This window comes from Habropoda laboriosa, unplaced genomic scaffold (genome assembly GCF_001263275.1).
Source record: "Habropoda laboriosa isolate 0110345459 unplaced genomic scaffold, ASM126327v1 scaffold34, whole genome shotgun sequence".
NCBI classification, from domain to species: Eukaryota; Metazoa; Arthropoda; class Insecta; order Hymenoptera; family Apidae; genus Habropoda; species Habropoda laboriosa.
This window is the reverse complement of record NW_017100142.1, coordinates 643511-659414: the sequence shown is the minus strand read 5'-3', so window position 1 is coordinate 659414 and position 15904 is coordinate 643511. Positions and strand designations below refer to the sequence as shown.

The 15904-nt window shown below is 29.6% G+C and overlaps 5 protein-coding genes across 5 annotated transcripts; 2 read left to right on the top strand and 3 right to left on the bottom strand.

Annotated features, from left to right (window-relative positions):
• Positions 1-173: 173 nt before the first annotated feature.
• On the bottom strand, positions 174-6693 carry LOC108572215 (lariat debranching enzyme-like). Its single transcript, XM_017934417.1, has 8 exons — positions 6497-6693; positions 6050-6341; positions 5813-5913; positions 5218-5697; positions 4645-4782; positions 1090-1193; positions 662-874; positions 174-361 (listed from the first exon to the last, which is right to left on the bottom strand). Exons 1-8 carry the CDS (start codon positions 6691-6693, stop codon positions 174-176), a joined length of 1713 nt encoding a protein of 570 aa, XP_017789906.1.
• Positions 6694-7061: 368 nt separating this feature from the next.
• On the top strand, positions 7062-8770 carry LOC108572419 (methyltransferase-like protein 4). Its single transcript, XM_017934659.1, has 5 exons — positions 7062-7316; positions 7398-7762; positions 8079-8253; positions 8341-8512; positions 8589-8770. Exons 1-5 carry the CDS (start codon positions 7062-7064, stop codon positions 8768-8770), a joined length of 1149 nt encoding a protein of 382 aa, XP_017790148.1.
• Positions 8771-8850: 80 nt separating this feature from the next.
• Positions 8851-11373, bottom strand: LOC108572316 (UDP-glucose 4-epimerase-like). The gene is given in 6 exon segments (XM_017934532.1): positions 8851-8945; positions 9016-9297; positions 9375-9756; positions 9838-9951; positions 10029-10278; positions 11307-11373. Coding segments are annotated over 5 exon segments (1119 nt in total). The 5' UTR covers positions 10275-10278; positions 11307-11373.
• A 498-nt stretch (positions 11374-11871) lies between these two features.
• LOC108572367 (factor VIII intron 22 protein-like) lies at positions 11872-13119 on the bottom strand. The gene is given in 7 exon segments (XM_017934602.1): positions 11872-12041; positions 12116-12234; positions 12309-12411; positions 12474-12670; positions 12672-12822; positions 12901-12949; positions 13036-13119. Coding segments are annotated over 7 exon segments (873 nt in total).
• A 917-nt stretch (positions 13120-14036) lies between these two features.
• Positions 14037-15723, top strand: LOC108572439 (glycerophosphodiester phosphodiesterase 1). Its single transcript, XM_017934681.1, has 5 exons — positions 14037-14372; positions 14641-14816; positions 14892-15093; positions 15192-15421; positions 15525-15723. The coding sequence occupies exons 1-5, from the start codon at positions 14037-14039 to the stop codon at positions 15664-15666; spliced, it is 1086 nt and encodes a 361-aa protein (XP_017790170.1). The 3' UTR covers positions 15667-15723.
• Positions 15724-15904: the final 181 nt, after the last annotated feature.

Here is a 15904-nt window from a genome sequence, read left to right as displayed (position 1 = left end):
ATTAGTAATACATTTATGTGACAGTGACTCCCATTATGATTTTAATACTTAACAGTTTTGGTATACCAAAATCTTTCATATACTTCGAAGGTTTCATATGCTTTAATACATATAATTCCTACTAGTAATATCAAGATAATACAATATAACATACATTTAGGAAGTAGAAGATGCTAAAAATGTGGGAGACAAACTTTGCCAGCAAATAATTCTGAAATTACTGTGATCCATAAAGCTAAAACAAAAAGAATATAAGAAATACCAACTTGGTGTGAATTTGGTAATTGATATGGTTGTCCACCAATCTCATCAATATGGAAACCCATTGGGAATATGACAGCTGCTAAACAAAACAGCACCACTAAAATAATATTTGTAATTGTAAATTTATCTAAAGCTTTAGTTATTAAACCCTTCGCGACGAATGGTCACTACGGTAACCGGTCGCGAGACTGATCCTACGTAATAATCTCTTCTGTGACCAAACAGTTAATAAGCGTCCAACTCTGTTTAACAACAGTAGTTATTTATCTTTTATAATAAAAAAGCAAACTATGCGCCAATTCGATGTGGTCTCTGTTCGCCGCATAATAAATATTTACGGCTAGCTCTGTCGTCGCGAAAGGCTTAAAGAGTAATTAAAATTGTTAAATATATTTACTAGCTGTAAATCCTACCCATCTTGCATAAGGAATAACGTTACGATCCCAATGAGAACTAGCTAATAATATTATAGTAGCTGTTATTAAAATACAACCGACAAAAATACAAACAAGAGCCATAAACCATTCTGGTTGTAAATCTGGACTGTAACACACTTGGGGTCTATTGTATAAGGTCATACATGACCACATTAGCCCTAATCTTGTATCTCCTGAAAAATAAAGAAAGAACAGACCGTTTAAAAAGAACCAAGTAATAATCATAATGCTTCACATGCATTATAATTTCGTAAACAGTTTATGTGGGAGTAGCATATGTATACGTGAATATACATATATTCAAGCACATAACAACAAAAATTTATTGTATAACTAGAATCATAAAATAATTGCAAAACTGAAGGAAAGAAAAATTTATAACACTCACCACCGACATCGGTAATAATCCAATCGGGCATCGCAAGACTGACAATCGCAAATACATCTGCAGCCAAAAACAATGTTCCAGAAATAATTGTTAATTTATCCATTTTATGTTAATAATAATCAATTAATTTGCTTATTTCTTAATTATTTCTAAGAAAATAAGCGCTCCGAATTTGCCCGTTTAATCATTGATGTTATCTCGTCGTAAAGTATACAATTTCCTAACCTCAACATTTGTAACATTAGATACAAATAGTCTACATTCTCGACGCTATTTCCGCGCAATTTTCGAAGGTTATTGCTCGAATTCCGGGATTTCCTTGATTATTATGCGTTCCTAACGATATCTGGATTTGGTTTATTTAATTTTGTAATGGAATATTATTTAAAGAACGAGTCTTTCGCAAAAGGAAATGGATGTAGTGTGTTTGGGAGAAATGAATAGACTGTAAATTGCTGTAAAACAATACTAGTATATTGTAAGTTTGTGTCAAATAGATATTTTGCAGTTACTTTACAATAAATAATTTTTTTTTTTATATTGGAGTCCTTTGCTTGATTTCTGTAGTGTCCTGGAAGGTCCATTTGTAATTAATTTATCTAATTTTCAATGAAAGTTAGAAAGAATTTCTAACTAATCTACTGTATGCATGCGTTAATTGAATGCGATATTAATAAATTAAGTTGTTTTATTAAGTTAAATCATACAACAAGTTTATTTAATACCTTTAATAATTATAAACTACCGTCTAAATTGTTGTCTAACATTAAACACTAATTAGAGTACTTGAAAATAAACCAGAAACTGTATTTTACTATCTACATTATTAATAATGTTAAAGCAATTAAAAATTGATTAGAAGTAATAATGAAATATAATAGGGATGACGAGGATAGCAATAACGAAGAGAAACAAGGCAACTAAGGAAAGCAATAGGGATAGACAAGGACAGAAAATTTCAAACTGAGTCTTCTCGCGTTTGGTGACGGAACTACGATTTTTTAATAGGAACACAGAATGTGAACAGAGGTATTAGACAAGGAAAGCACTAGTGTGCGAGAAGGACAGAGAGAGAACGTTTCCTATTGGTCCGCTGGCCGCTCAGCTTCACGTCCCACGCGCTGTATCAAGTCGGTCGGGGAAAAATCATTAATAATTCAATAATTACGATGATTTTGTGAACTTCTAGGATTGAAGAATGTAGCGTGGATCTTTAGCTACTTTCCCAAATAGTTTTTAGTGCACTAGACCCCTTCGATAATTAGTTATTAGCAATTATAGTACGTGATGTCGGGAACGATACCGCGTACCGTCAAGTACCTTCACGGTTTCTCAATAATTTCGTAGCATTCTACTAAATTCTCCTGTAACTAACTATACGCGTCTGAAAGGTAACTCCTTTAGCTATATTCTCACCTAATTTTTATTAACATAGCCTTTGTGGTTTCATAGTTATTTCAAATTCTTCGAGCGAGTATTACACGCGTCGCATTCAAACGTAACACATTTTCGTCATTTCCATAGAAATGCGTGACTAATTACGCACTTTAAAACATGCAGAATGTGGAACGGGCTTTTATCTATATTCTTCAATTAGTTTGGTAATCATAAGTGGTGTGTTTTATTAGTTATTAGCAATTGTTTATGACAGTTGACTATACACGAGTTCGATGTAAAGGGAATACTCACATATAATATTTAATAACTCTTGAACTGAACGGAATATGTTAATAAAAATTATATGAGAATGTAGCTAAGGAAGTTACCCTTCAGATGCATATAGTTAGTTGCATGAGAATTTAGCAGAAAGCTATGAAATTATTGAAAAACTGTAAAGATACTTAACGGTATGCACTATCGTTCCGACATCACGTACTATAATTGTTAATAACTTATTATTGAAAGGGTCTATTACATTAAAAACTATATGTGAAAGTAGCTAAAAGTCCACACTACATTCTTCAATTCTAAAAGTTCACAGAATCGTCGTAATTATCGAGTTATTAATGATTTTTCCCTGACCGACTTGATTAGTCCGTGGGTGGCGGAGTATGCCGGTCCACCAGCCAATAGAAAGCGTTTTCTCTCTGTCCTTCTCGCACACTAGTGCTTTCCTTGTCTAATACCTCTGTATATATTCTGTTTTCCTATTAAAAAATCGTAGTTCGCGTCACCAGACGCGAGATGGCGTTAGTTTCAGATTTCAAATTTTCTGTCCTTGTTTAAATCTATTCCTTTCCTTGTCTAACTCATTACTCTCGTACTATCCTTGTCTACCGGTACTCTTTTCCCGGTCTTACTCATTTCTCTAGTGCTATCGTTCGAATTTCGAGATTTTTTTTATTTATTCTATTTTTATGCGTTCCTGACAGGTTTTCCGGACTTAGTTTGTTTAATTTTGCAATGGAATACTGTTTGAACAATGAGTTTTTTGCAGTAGGAACTGGATGTCGCGTGAAAGGGAAAAATAAATTGACTGTAAAATGCTGTAAAACAATACAGGTACATTATAACCTTTTGTAAAATACATTATGTACAGTTATCTTACAGTAAATAATTGATTTTTTCATAAATAACTGCATTTCTTCATTTTTTTAGATGTTGAAGTCATTTCCTTGATTTTTGTGGTGTCCTGGAAAGTCCATTTGTAATTCATATGAAAAGAATATTAATTTTTCTAATTTTTAATAGAAGTCACAAACAATTTCTGATTAATCTACTGAATGCAGTGGTTAATTCAATGTAAAAGTAGTATATTTAACTATTTTATTAAGTTAAAGTATACAATAATTTTATTTAAGACTTCTAATAATTATAAACAACCACGTAGATTGTTATTTAACAAGAAACACAATTATTCTATAATTAAAGTACCTGAAAATAAATCTGAAACTTTATTTTACTATCTACACTATCAGTAATGTTGATGCAATTAAAAATTTATTATAGATATCGATTTTAAACTGCTTACTACATGCAATTATGCTGTAATTTACAATAAGTATCATTAAACGGGAAAAATTCAAGGAATTTCTATTTAAAAAATCAACTAACCTAATAATACTTCATTTCTGACGATGCTTTCGGCGATACAGCCTTGCTCTTGGAACGCTAACGGCAGACTAAGCAGAACAATCCCTCTGGACTTTTTTATAATCCAAAATGAAACTCTTCCAATCAAAAGCTACGTGATTACTAATATTCCTTCCGTTAAAATACCATTCGATTGAAAGTTTGAAGCCTGTGGCGATGTTTTCAAGCCCCGATAATAATTATTTTGAGTATGTGTTGCTAAGGCACTCTTTACTATTTACAACAATGCTACCAAACGTCAAAGGAGTCAAGGGAAACGTAATAGTAACAAAAGGAAGCAATAAATTAAGTGCATTTATTAAATAAAAAAGTTAATATAATTAACGTACAATAATATTTTTGATATTTTTTTATACCAATGAAAAATGATTTTTTTACAAAAGATAATAAAATATGTATTACTTTTATGTACATATTTTTATCACATAATTCATTAAAATTCTTTATGTACAATATTATGTTAGTTGAAAATAAAATATTCCAAATTTAATTGCTGAATAAAATATTTTACTGTAGTTAAAGTGTATTTGAATATATAGAATAATTTCGTCGCTTAAACTTCTTACAATTTGGTTCAATTTGTATGAAATGCTTATTACCTGAAACACAAATACTGTATTTATTGCATAGGTAAAAGAATGATGTATAAATTCTAATCAAATAATCATATATCACTCACTATCATCTGTGCAGTCAAAATTTACTGCTGATGATAAATTATTAAGACTTCCATCTACATCTTTACTGTTACTTATTTCTGATTCTTGTTCTTCAATATTACTTTTAGGAGATAAATTTAATGGTGATGTTTGATTAAATGAATCACCAGTTAAACTTCCATCAAATGTAGAATTTAAAACACTGTCATCATCAAATGAAATAGAAATGTCATGGGAACTTGATATTTGTTCACATGACGTTTCCATCAATGATTCATTTGATTTCAATTCTTTTGTGTTGCTCATTAATTGCAATAAAACAGATGGATCATCAATACCCAAAGTGTTGCAAAATTGTGTAGTTTGATTGTTTATTAACAATTGTGGTGGTTCAACGGAAACATCTGTAGCATCAGGATTGTGGGGTTTTGCAGTTTGTATGAAATTTAATGGTATTTGTAAATTACAGTTAAATTTTTTTAGAACTTTTGCCTTTTCATCTACAGATGGTGTAAATACCCATCGAGTGTTACCATATTGTCCAGGCATATAATGAATTCCACTTTTAACACTTAATAAATGATTTGTCAAATATAATATTGTTAACCACTCTAAATCATAATGTAATTTCAATGGCAAATCTGGATTATGTTCCAATTCAAGTATTTGAAGAAATTTTCTTTTTGGGAGACATTTATCTAGTGCTAAAAATTTAGTTACTCTTGTTCCTCCTTTTTCAGGAACAAGAGCTGCAAATTTACAGTGTAAATGTGCAGAAAACCAATAGCTTGGATAATGATGTTCCAAAAGTTCCATACTGGGTAGACTACCAAGCATGTTATTCTCAATATCATTTCTGTAATAAAAAGTAGGACTGTTGTAACTACTTTAAAACTTATTAATATTTATAGAATTAAATATCCATATTTGCAAAGTATATTGCATCTTTACAAAGGCTTTTATTAGCTTACTTGAAAAAAGGTTTCCCTTTTAATAAAACATTTTCATCACCATATTTAGTTATTCCTGATGGCCAATCATGTGATAAGAAAATATCAATATTACCAGTAAGCTACAAATAATACATGTAATAATGAACAATTGTAATAAAATGAAAAATAATATAATAAACAAAGGTGAAATTTTTAGTTTTTAGTTGCTTTTATAAGAACAATGTTTAGAGCAAAAAATGAAAATGACCACATTACCTGCTTTAATCTAAATACTTCTAAATTCCTAATATGATACACACTCCTAATTGTGTTTTCAGTATACGGTGGCTTTTCATAGTGTCCTTGCATCCAATGTTGACTTTTATAAATGCCTGATAACCCTGCTATTCTAATACCACCTATTGTTATTACACTAGCATACCCAAAATAATAAATATTAGGTGCCACCCATCCACCATATGGTAGTTCTTGAAGATAATTTGAAGCTTCATGATTTCCCCCAATAAATATTGTTAACACAGGAGCAACTTTTTCCCCAGAGTAATATCTATAATGTATTATAAGATTTGTATAAACATTTATGAAAGTAAACATTTGTAAACTCTTGAGGAAAAGTGTGAAAAACATTAGCATTAGAAATGTATATAAAGTTTAACCTTTTTCACTGTTCCTATTTTAATAATGAAAAATTGTATAACTCACTTATAAAAAGTACACATGTCCTTATATTTATCAGGTACAGCCATGCAATTTAAATCACTTAAATTTCTCGTAGATTGGAAGTCTCCACAACAAATGAGTAAATCAATTTTCTTTCCATCAGCTTTTTCCATTTCTTGAATAGTTTCGTAAATAATATCTAATTCACCGTGAGCACAACCTTCCACAGCAATTCTCATCTTTATATTTTTCAGATATTCTTTTACTTTACAATACGTAACACATTCACCTATTATTCACTCAATTTTACAATTGAAATTTATGTTCAATACTAAAAGATGCCAAAAGATCAAGAAAAACAAGCAAAATAATCACTTATCCTAACCTAACAATCTTCCACTGTAGCCGCCATATCTTTAACTTAACATCTACAATACGTTGCCATAACAACGATTATGCTATGAAGTTTGCCCAAACCTAAAGTATTTCGTAATCGAACATCGGTATTGAATACATACACACAAGAAAATAAGAAGCACAATTAGAACAAGTAGATTAAAGGTATACAATTACATGTAATGCGTGGTGTAGTGTACTTGTGTTAATTATGAGTTTAATTTTCTCCACTGAAGAAGGATGTATTGTGTCACACTTAAAGTATCTTAATAATATTTATAAAAACGTAAAAAATGGTGATACACGATGTAAACTAGTCTTTAATGAAACGTTATTTGAAATAAATTCTCAGTATTTACGACAAAATCAAATAATTCAATCCGAACAGAACGAAGGGATTTTGTTACAAAGTAAGAGTAGAAAAAGAAAACGATCTAAGCTTTTACCAGATGAAGATTTGAAAGAAGTATGTAAGCAAAAACGAAAAATTTAACAGGCTAATTATCAAATGGAATAATTATAATGATCAATGTGAATAATTTCTTAGATAAATTACATTCAAGAAACATTCAGCAAAATAATTTCATTTGCAAAAGCAGAGGGATTATTTTTTACTAACACATCATCTGATAATAATGAGGCAGCACGCTTGGCATCACAAACATTTTATCAGGATACATTTTGCAACGAAGAAGAAAATTTTTACGGTTGTAATGATACAGATGTAGTTATCACATCAGAATTAAAGGACAAAAAATATGTTTTCCCTCAGAAATGTAGATTTTATTGCTATGATGTTGGAGACATTGCAACAAAGCTGGACCTAGGCAACCAATATGATTTTGTATTGTTGGATCCTCCTTGGTGGAACAAGTCCATAAGAAGGAAAAGAACCAGCTATTCAGAAGCTAGGTGATCTTGTATGGTTCAATATAAGCCAATAAAAAAGAAAGCTCTCTGAACAGTTTGATGAGAACAAGTACTTTGATAATAGTATAAGTTTTTCTTGTTCTCAATTTTGTGAGCATATGGGTAAATAAGATTTTGGATGCAACTTTTCACCATAAAAAATTCGTGTTGAATATATTTTAAAATAATTTCAATTTGTGACTACTTTGATAAATTATATATTTTATATTTAAAACTTTTCACATGCTTAAAAGCAATCTGCTCTAAGTAATATTTTATGTATTATGCAAATTGTATTTTATATTTGTATGTTAAACAGCTATAAAATGATGTACAATGAAGATTTGGCCAAAATACCAATTGGGAAACTATTATGTTCAACTGGACTTGTTGCAATATGGTGCACCAATGCACCAAGTCATTTACATAGTATCTTTAATGATATATTCCCATCATGGGGTATTACATACAGAGCGAAATGGTATTGGATTAAAGTAGGTGTATAATTTGATTCAAAATTTATCATCTACTGAAATATGCAGTTATGATGTAAACTACACTTGATTTTAATCACACTTTAGATTACTCAAGCAGGAAATACTATATGTAATTTTAATTTTGCACCTGGTAAACAACCGTATGAACTGCTAGTTCTGGGATCTGTGTTAAATGGAAGTGAAATAAACATTCCTGATGGTAAACTATTAATAAGTGTACCAAGTGCAGTACATTCTCATAAACCACCACTCACAGGTAAAAATCATATAACAGTAGTAATTTATGTTAGAAAAATAAACAAAGATACATGAAATATTCCTTCAAATTATAGAAGTTATGAAAGAGTATCTCCCAAGTGAACCAAAATGTTTAGAAATATTTGCAAGGTACTTACTTCCTAGCTGGACAAGTTGGGGTCTTGAAGTGTTAAAGTTTCAACATTTATCACTATATACAGTAATAGAAGAAAAAGAAGCTCAAAGCAATACTGATATGGTTGTAAATAAATTATAATATTGTGAAAACAAATTATAGTATTGTTGTCTTTTTATTATTATAAATTAATCATGCTTTATGACAATGAAATAACATTATTATGAAATGCCATTTACACGCTCACTAATATCATTTTCCGGTTTAGTCCGATAACCATGAGGATTGATTATTTGCCATCTCCAGAAATCTTCGCCTATAAAAATAATATTAAAATAATTTTATTCTCGTTGTAAAAGTATGAATGGAAATGTTATTTGCCTTACACATCCGTTCAACGTTGTATCTGGTCCTCCATCCTAATTCTTTTTCTGCTAAATCTGTATTAGCATACATAGATACTATATCGCCCTCTCTTCTCTCTTTAATTATATACGGTACTGTTGTTCCTGTGACATTCTCAAAAGTTTTAATCAATTCAAGTACAGATACACCTTTGCCAGTACCTAAATTGTAAATTTTTAGCCTTAAATGTCGTTTGTGTAAAGTGTTTAAAGCTGCTACATGACCGGCCGCTAAATCCATCACATGAATATAATCACGTATACCTATAAAAGAACAAATATTTCGAGGACGTTGCTTTAAACGTTGGATAGAAAAAAAAATAAAAGAAATTTATACATACCTGTACCGTCTTGTGTAGGGTAATCACCCCCAAAAATTACAAGTTCAGGCTTATGCCTTAAAGCTACTTGTGCTATATAAGGCATTAAATTTGTAAATGGCTTTGTAGGATCGGGCTTCGTACATATTTTATTTCGAACGAATTTTTTAAATATTTCTTGTATTAATATAAAACTTAGTCAATTATAAATATATTGAAAGCACACCTTTTCAGCTCTCGATATATCTTTAAGCATTTCTTCAATAAAATATTTCGTTCTACCATATACATTTGTAATATTTCCTGTTGAATGTTCTTCCGTAATTGGGAGTTCCTTTGGTTCTCCGTATACTGTACAAGAACTACTAAAAACTAATTGAAAACATCCAGCGGCTTTCATTACCTTGGAAAAAAAAAGAAGCTAAACTTATTTATCTCTATAATATAAGAAACAACGCGACACGAAAATTCATTTACATTTTACCTCTAATAAATTGATAGCACCGATTATATTATTTCGATAATAATGCAACGGAACTTGCATCGATTCACCAACTGCTTTTATTGCCGCGAAATGAATTACACAATCTATTTTATGCTAAAATTGAAAACATTATATGATTCAAGTAATATTGTGAAACAGTTGTGGAAATAATTTTTTCTTCTATTTTGTACCTTGTTAAAAACCGTTTCGAGTTTGTCTCGGTCAATGAGATCGCAGCTGTAAAAGGTAACTTTTTTCCCTGTTATTTGCTCCACTCTTTTAAGTGCCGCGGATTCACCGCTGCCTTCGGTTACGCTATTAGCAAAATTATCTATTGCAACAACATCGTACCCACTCTCTAAAAGTTCAAGGATACAATGGCTACCGATGTAACCGGCCCCTCCGGTTACGAAAATAGTTCTCCAATCTTTGGTCATACTTCTGTCAAGAAGAAATCATAAAAATATGAACTATTTGTGCTTTTTCTAAATTTTTTTCAGTACATTATTAAAGGCCATAAAAACTTGCGTTCTAAGTATAAGTATCGCGTTAAAACGCGATACAAATTGAACTATAATACTATACACAGGGATGAAAACTTCTCCCAATTATGTTATGCATGCATTGTTTTCCATCATTGTAATCGGAATAAGTTTATACTTGAATTAAATCGTTTTAATCGTACGTATTATATAAAGTAATTTAAGTAAGGTGTATGGTCGTGAGCGAAAATAATAAATATGGTTCTTAGTACAAGGTAAAGTACACAGGTGTTTCGGACATTCACCTGCATCTAACTGAGTTCAAGGTTGTTAAAACACGTGGTAAATCATTACGTTTATGGCATCCATAATTAGCAATAACTTAACGAATATTCATTTAGTTAATGTAAATTAAAAAAACGGTTAATATTTTTCTTAAATGAACGCGTATGAAATTAAATTAATCCTTCAATTTATTCTATTTACAGAATACTTTGTAAAGTGCAAGAAAAATATAGAAAAATTATTTAAAAAAAAGAATAAGAGATAATATTTAGTCTTCTTTATATAAAGAAAAGGAAATATTAAAAGTTCGAATCGTGCATTTAACGGTACTTAAAGTACATCAGACACCTTTTTCACATCAAGCACAAACACTTTTACATTACTTTATGCAATAGGAATACGTGCGGAGAACGTTAAATAATTTAATCGTCACTTTTTAGTTATGCTAACGCAATATTCATTATTCTATGATAGTTACAAGTGAAACTTTTACTTCATATGAAATTATTTAAAAAGTACGTGACAAAATATTTTTAAATAATTTATTTATCTTTACTTTAATATTAATTATTATGATAGGAACTTTAATAACTTTATTTCTTAAATTATATTTAAACATAGAAAATACAATGATTAAATCGAAAAAGAAAAAGAAAGATATAAGATACGAGTACATTAGTAAAAATGAACGTAAATTATTACCTCCTTAAGAGCAAAATTACGAATAGTGTATACGTCAGGCGAATACTGAAAGATTCAAAGACGCGTCCACGTAGTCACTGACTTGGTCTTGACTACTTGCGTCGTCTTCTGGTATAGGAAAGTAGAGTTTAGTATATTCGTGGAACGCGAGGCATCCCCTCTTCTACAATACCATCATACGTATCGTTGTAAAGATTACGCACACTATACACTTTGATCCTCCTGAGTCCTTGCTTTCTGCTGCAACAAGTTCTTCGTTTCACACAGACACCGTCCGTTTATTCAGCTACCTTCTTTACGAGAAGAACGGGGGGAACGATGGTACACGCACGAGAACTTGTACATAGTTGTCGCTTGCATCATCAGACGACTTTTAAAAGATTGATTCATTTAGATGATACATAATTAAGCAACAGTATATTTCATCATCAAGATTTAAGGATAAAATAAATACAGAAAAAAAATTTTTCAGGATCTTACAAAAATAAAATTATATTGATTTATAACAACTGATTTCGTTAAATTATTTACAAATTTAATATTTCTGTCAATTATTCATATACATTTATTGCGCTGTTAACACTTGAATTAATTTATGCAGTAACTCTTTTTGTTCAGCATTTAAATAAGGCCACAATTCACCTTCTAATTCCAACAATGCTTGATAATCATGTGACTGGCATGCTAGTACTAATGATTGCAACAATAATAGTTCATCTTCACTCATGTTAAAATCTGTAACATATTCTTTATCAACCTGTTTGCAAAACTACTTCAATTATTAAAAGGAAAAATATTGGAGTACTTGCCATTATTTGCAGTTTCTTCTATCCATGCATACTTCTCCAAAACCTGTGCCAAAGAAGGTGCTAGCCTTTGTGGTGATGGTTGAAGTATAAGTAATAGGAGTACTCTAGTTACTTCACACCTGACAATGCAATTAAACAATAGTATAAATTACTAATTATACTATAATGTTATATTTTGAATTGTATTTAATACCTGTGTAATATGACATTGTAATTGCCTCTTGCACCAGCATTAATATAACTCTCAATAAAGTCAACAAAGTCATTAAGAATTTGTAATGCAGAAACATAATCACCTAAGCAAATGTTTGGTATTTAATCATTACAATTGACTATAATTATTTAAACAAGTACTTACTTTGTTTAATATGATAAGACACCAATGTACTAATAGCTTTTGTAGTTGGAAAAATATCAATAGCTATACGTAATTGTTGAATACCAGCTGGAGTAGAATCTAAAGCTAATGCTAATTCCAATGCTAGTCCAGCTGACATGGTATTCAATCCTGATTGATTATGACATCGTACTAAAGCATGACCAAAACAACTTATTGCAGCCTAACAGAAATTCTCTTCCAGCTTTTACTAAAAAATTTAACTCAGAAACAATATTTTCTAATGTTCCTTGACATTTAGCTGCATCTAATGAACACAAGCCTGCATATTGCCATAATTCCTTTTGTTCACATTCAATTGCCAATGCACCTGTAATAAATATATAATAACATTGTATATTTTTCATCTCACAAGAGATATGTGTCATAAAATTTTCATAAAACCTACCAAATTGATCACTGACTTCAGCAACATTTGGTTTCCTTAAAAAACGTTTAAAATAAAATTATCAATAATTATAATTAATTCACTTTAAAAAAATTTGTTTTATAAAAAGAACAATATCTGACAAAATACGTACTTTTTTAATTTATTACATATACCGTAATACTTTGTTAGGAAATCTAACGAATCTCCCATTATTTGTTTTTGATTTAAATGTGTCATTTTTGAAAATATTTGAATTAATTTTTATCAGTAAATGTTTTGTTTACACGGTTATCTATATATTTGAACAATTATGCAATACGAATACTTATTACTTTTTCTATGCATTATTTTTCAACATAAAATAATAATTACAGAATGCTATGTAAATATAATTAAACTACCTCGAATTTAGGTATTTAATATTACTTTTCACTTCCTTAATTCATGAATATCTACGAATAAAAATATACAAGTCCTAAATTACAAATAATAAATTAATTTTGCTACGATAAATATATTTTCTCAGGTATCCCATGTACACAAATTTGATGTAATTGGTAATAGTGTACCATGAACCTCAGTAGTGCCAATGCGCAAGTTTGTATTGTGTAGCGCGTTTATATATATTTTTAATACAAAAACATTAATATTTTTTAATAATTAATTTTCAATGTGCAACTGACATTTAACATCAGACATTCTGATGACATCTACAGTTTAAATTAAGTTTTGCATTACTTAGAAATACTACTCGGTAATTGTCATCTGTGTTTGACGTAATTATATTGTAAAGTACGATACAATTAATAATTAATAATCCAGTAAGACAATAACTTAAAAAATTCAACTCCTAATATTTTAAATGTAATTACATTTAACAAATGCATTATCAGAAAGAATATTTAATGTTTCAGGGATACAAAGATATTGAATTATCATTACTGTTAAATGTTGATAATGTAAAGCAAATAAACGTTATCAAACATAGCTACATACTAAGAAGTTTAGAGTGACTACAAGAATGTGCAAAATTATATGTGCAAGTAATAAAGACTGTTGCACAGCAATATCATAGTTGAAGTCCTTGTATGCGTACAGTTGATAACTCACTTTTTTTAAAAAAACGTTAACAAGACTAAAAGTTTCTTTAAAAGATGCATGGAATTATTGAACTAATTTTGAACAGTGCTTTATTGTGGATATTTTTACAAGTTATTTGGAGCATTTTAATAAGTGTTTTTTATCATTTCTGCATACCATGGATTGTTTGGGGTTCTCTCATAATCACAGTTGGATTAAAGATAGCCAGAGTTCCACCACCAAATTTAAATATTGTGGAAGAAGTGCTTGGTGTAAATCCTTTTTTATTGAAAAAAGATAATACCATGTCCAGAGATCATGGTAATGGAGATCAATATTGCATGCGAGTGGTGGCTCATCGTGGTGGAGGATATGATTTCCCTGAGAACAGCTTAACAGCCTTTCGTAATGTAAAATCTTATATATATAATAATGGTTTTTGTTTTTACATTAGTCAATTGTTCCAGAAAAAAAGATAACAAATTCATTTGTTTTTTCTTAACTAGTTTGGAATAATAGGTTTCCTTATAACAAAGGCAATTACATATTATTTTATAATGTAAATATGAATACTAATATAGTAGTTACTAACAAAAAATTTACTGCTTTAGTAAGAACATTTTATTTTTCATAAGTATTCTTTATAAGTAAAATAATTCATTGTGAAATACTTTATAGAGTAAAGAAAGAGGCTGTACTGCTGTTGAATTTGATTTATCTCTTACAAAAGATAATGTGCCTATAGTTTTTCATGACCCTACAATTGATAGAATTACTGGAAAAATTGGTATTATTAAGGATATGACCTGGGATCAATTAAAACAATTAGATATTACACATAATCATCCACTTAAGTAAATTGATAATTACTTTTTATTATAAAATATTGCAAAACTGGCATTTAAATATCATTTATTTATTTATTATAGGGACAAATTTATTGAAGGTGAAAAAATTCCATTGTTTCACGAAGTTTTAGAAACATGTCTATCTAATGAACAAAGAGTAATCATTGATATAAAAGAAACAAGAATGGAAATTGTGCAAATTATTTTAGATGCATATAAGAAGTATCCAAAGTTATTTCAAAGAGCAATTGTATCCAGTTTTAATCCCATTGTTGTATATATGGTAACAAAAAATTTAATAAAAAACAATACAAAATTAATTTATAGACAAGTATAATTAATATCAAGTATGTTAAAAGAATGTTAATTGTGTAATTTCAGATTAGAAGAAAAGAACCCCGAATTGTATCAAGTCTAGCATGGAGACCACAGTATTTTTCAAGAACATCATATTTAGGTTTAGATGGCCTAGGGTCAATGATATATAGCAATCCATTCAAACATATAGCAGCTTGTGTATTAGATCATATTTATGAATGGATGTTCTGCCATTATATATACTATATTGTGGGTGTGTCTGCTGTATTGTTGCATAAGGATACACTAAATCCGTATGTACATAGATGTTTATAATACATACATCACATTTAGTAATTACATGCAGTATTTATTGCAAAAAATAACATGTTTTTCAATATATATTATTTATTTTAGGCATGTTGTACAAGAGTGGCATAATCGTAATGTTCGTGTAATGGCCTGGACAGTAAATTTACCGTCTGAGAAATCACATTTCTCACGACTGTTTAAAGTTACTTATTTAACAGATACATTGTTAGTTGAGAAAGACATGTAATACTATATATATTACATACTCTACATGGTGTAAATGAACATACATTACTACCGACATATGAAGCACTACATTTAATAATAATCTAGTCCATTCATGAAAATGATGAATCATATTTATATATCTTTTTTCGAAAAGTTTGATGTTTATTTTGATAAGTAAATTGTCAAAAATTAGACAAAAGCACTCCTTATCAATACTACTCTTTTTATATATTTTACATGTGTGTATATACATATAT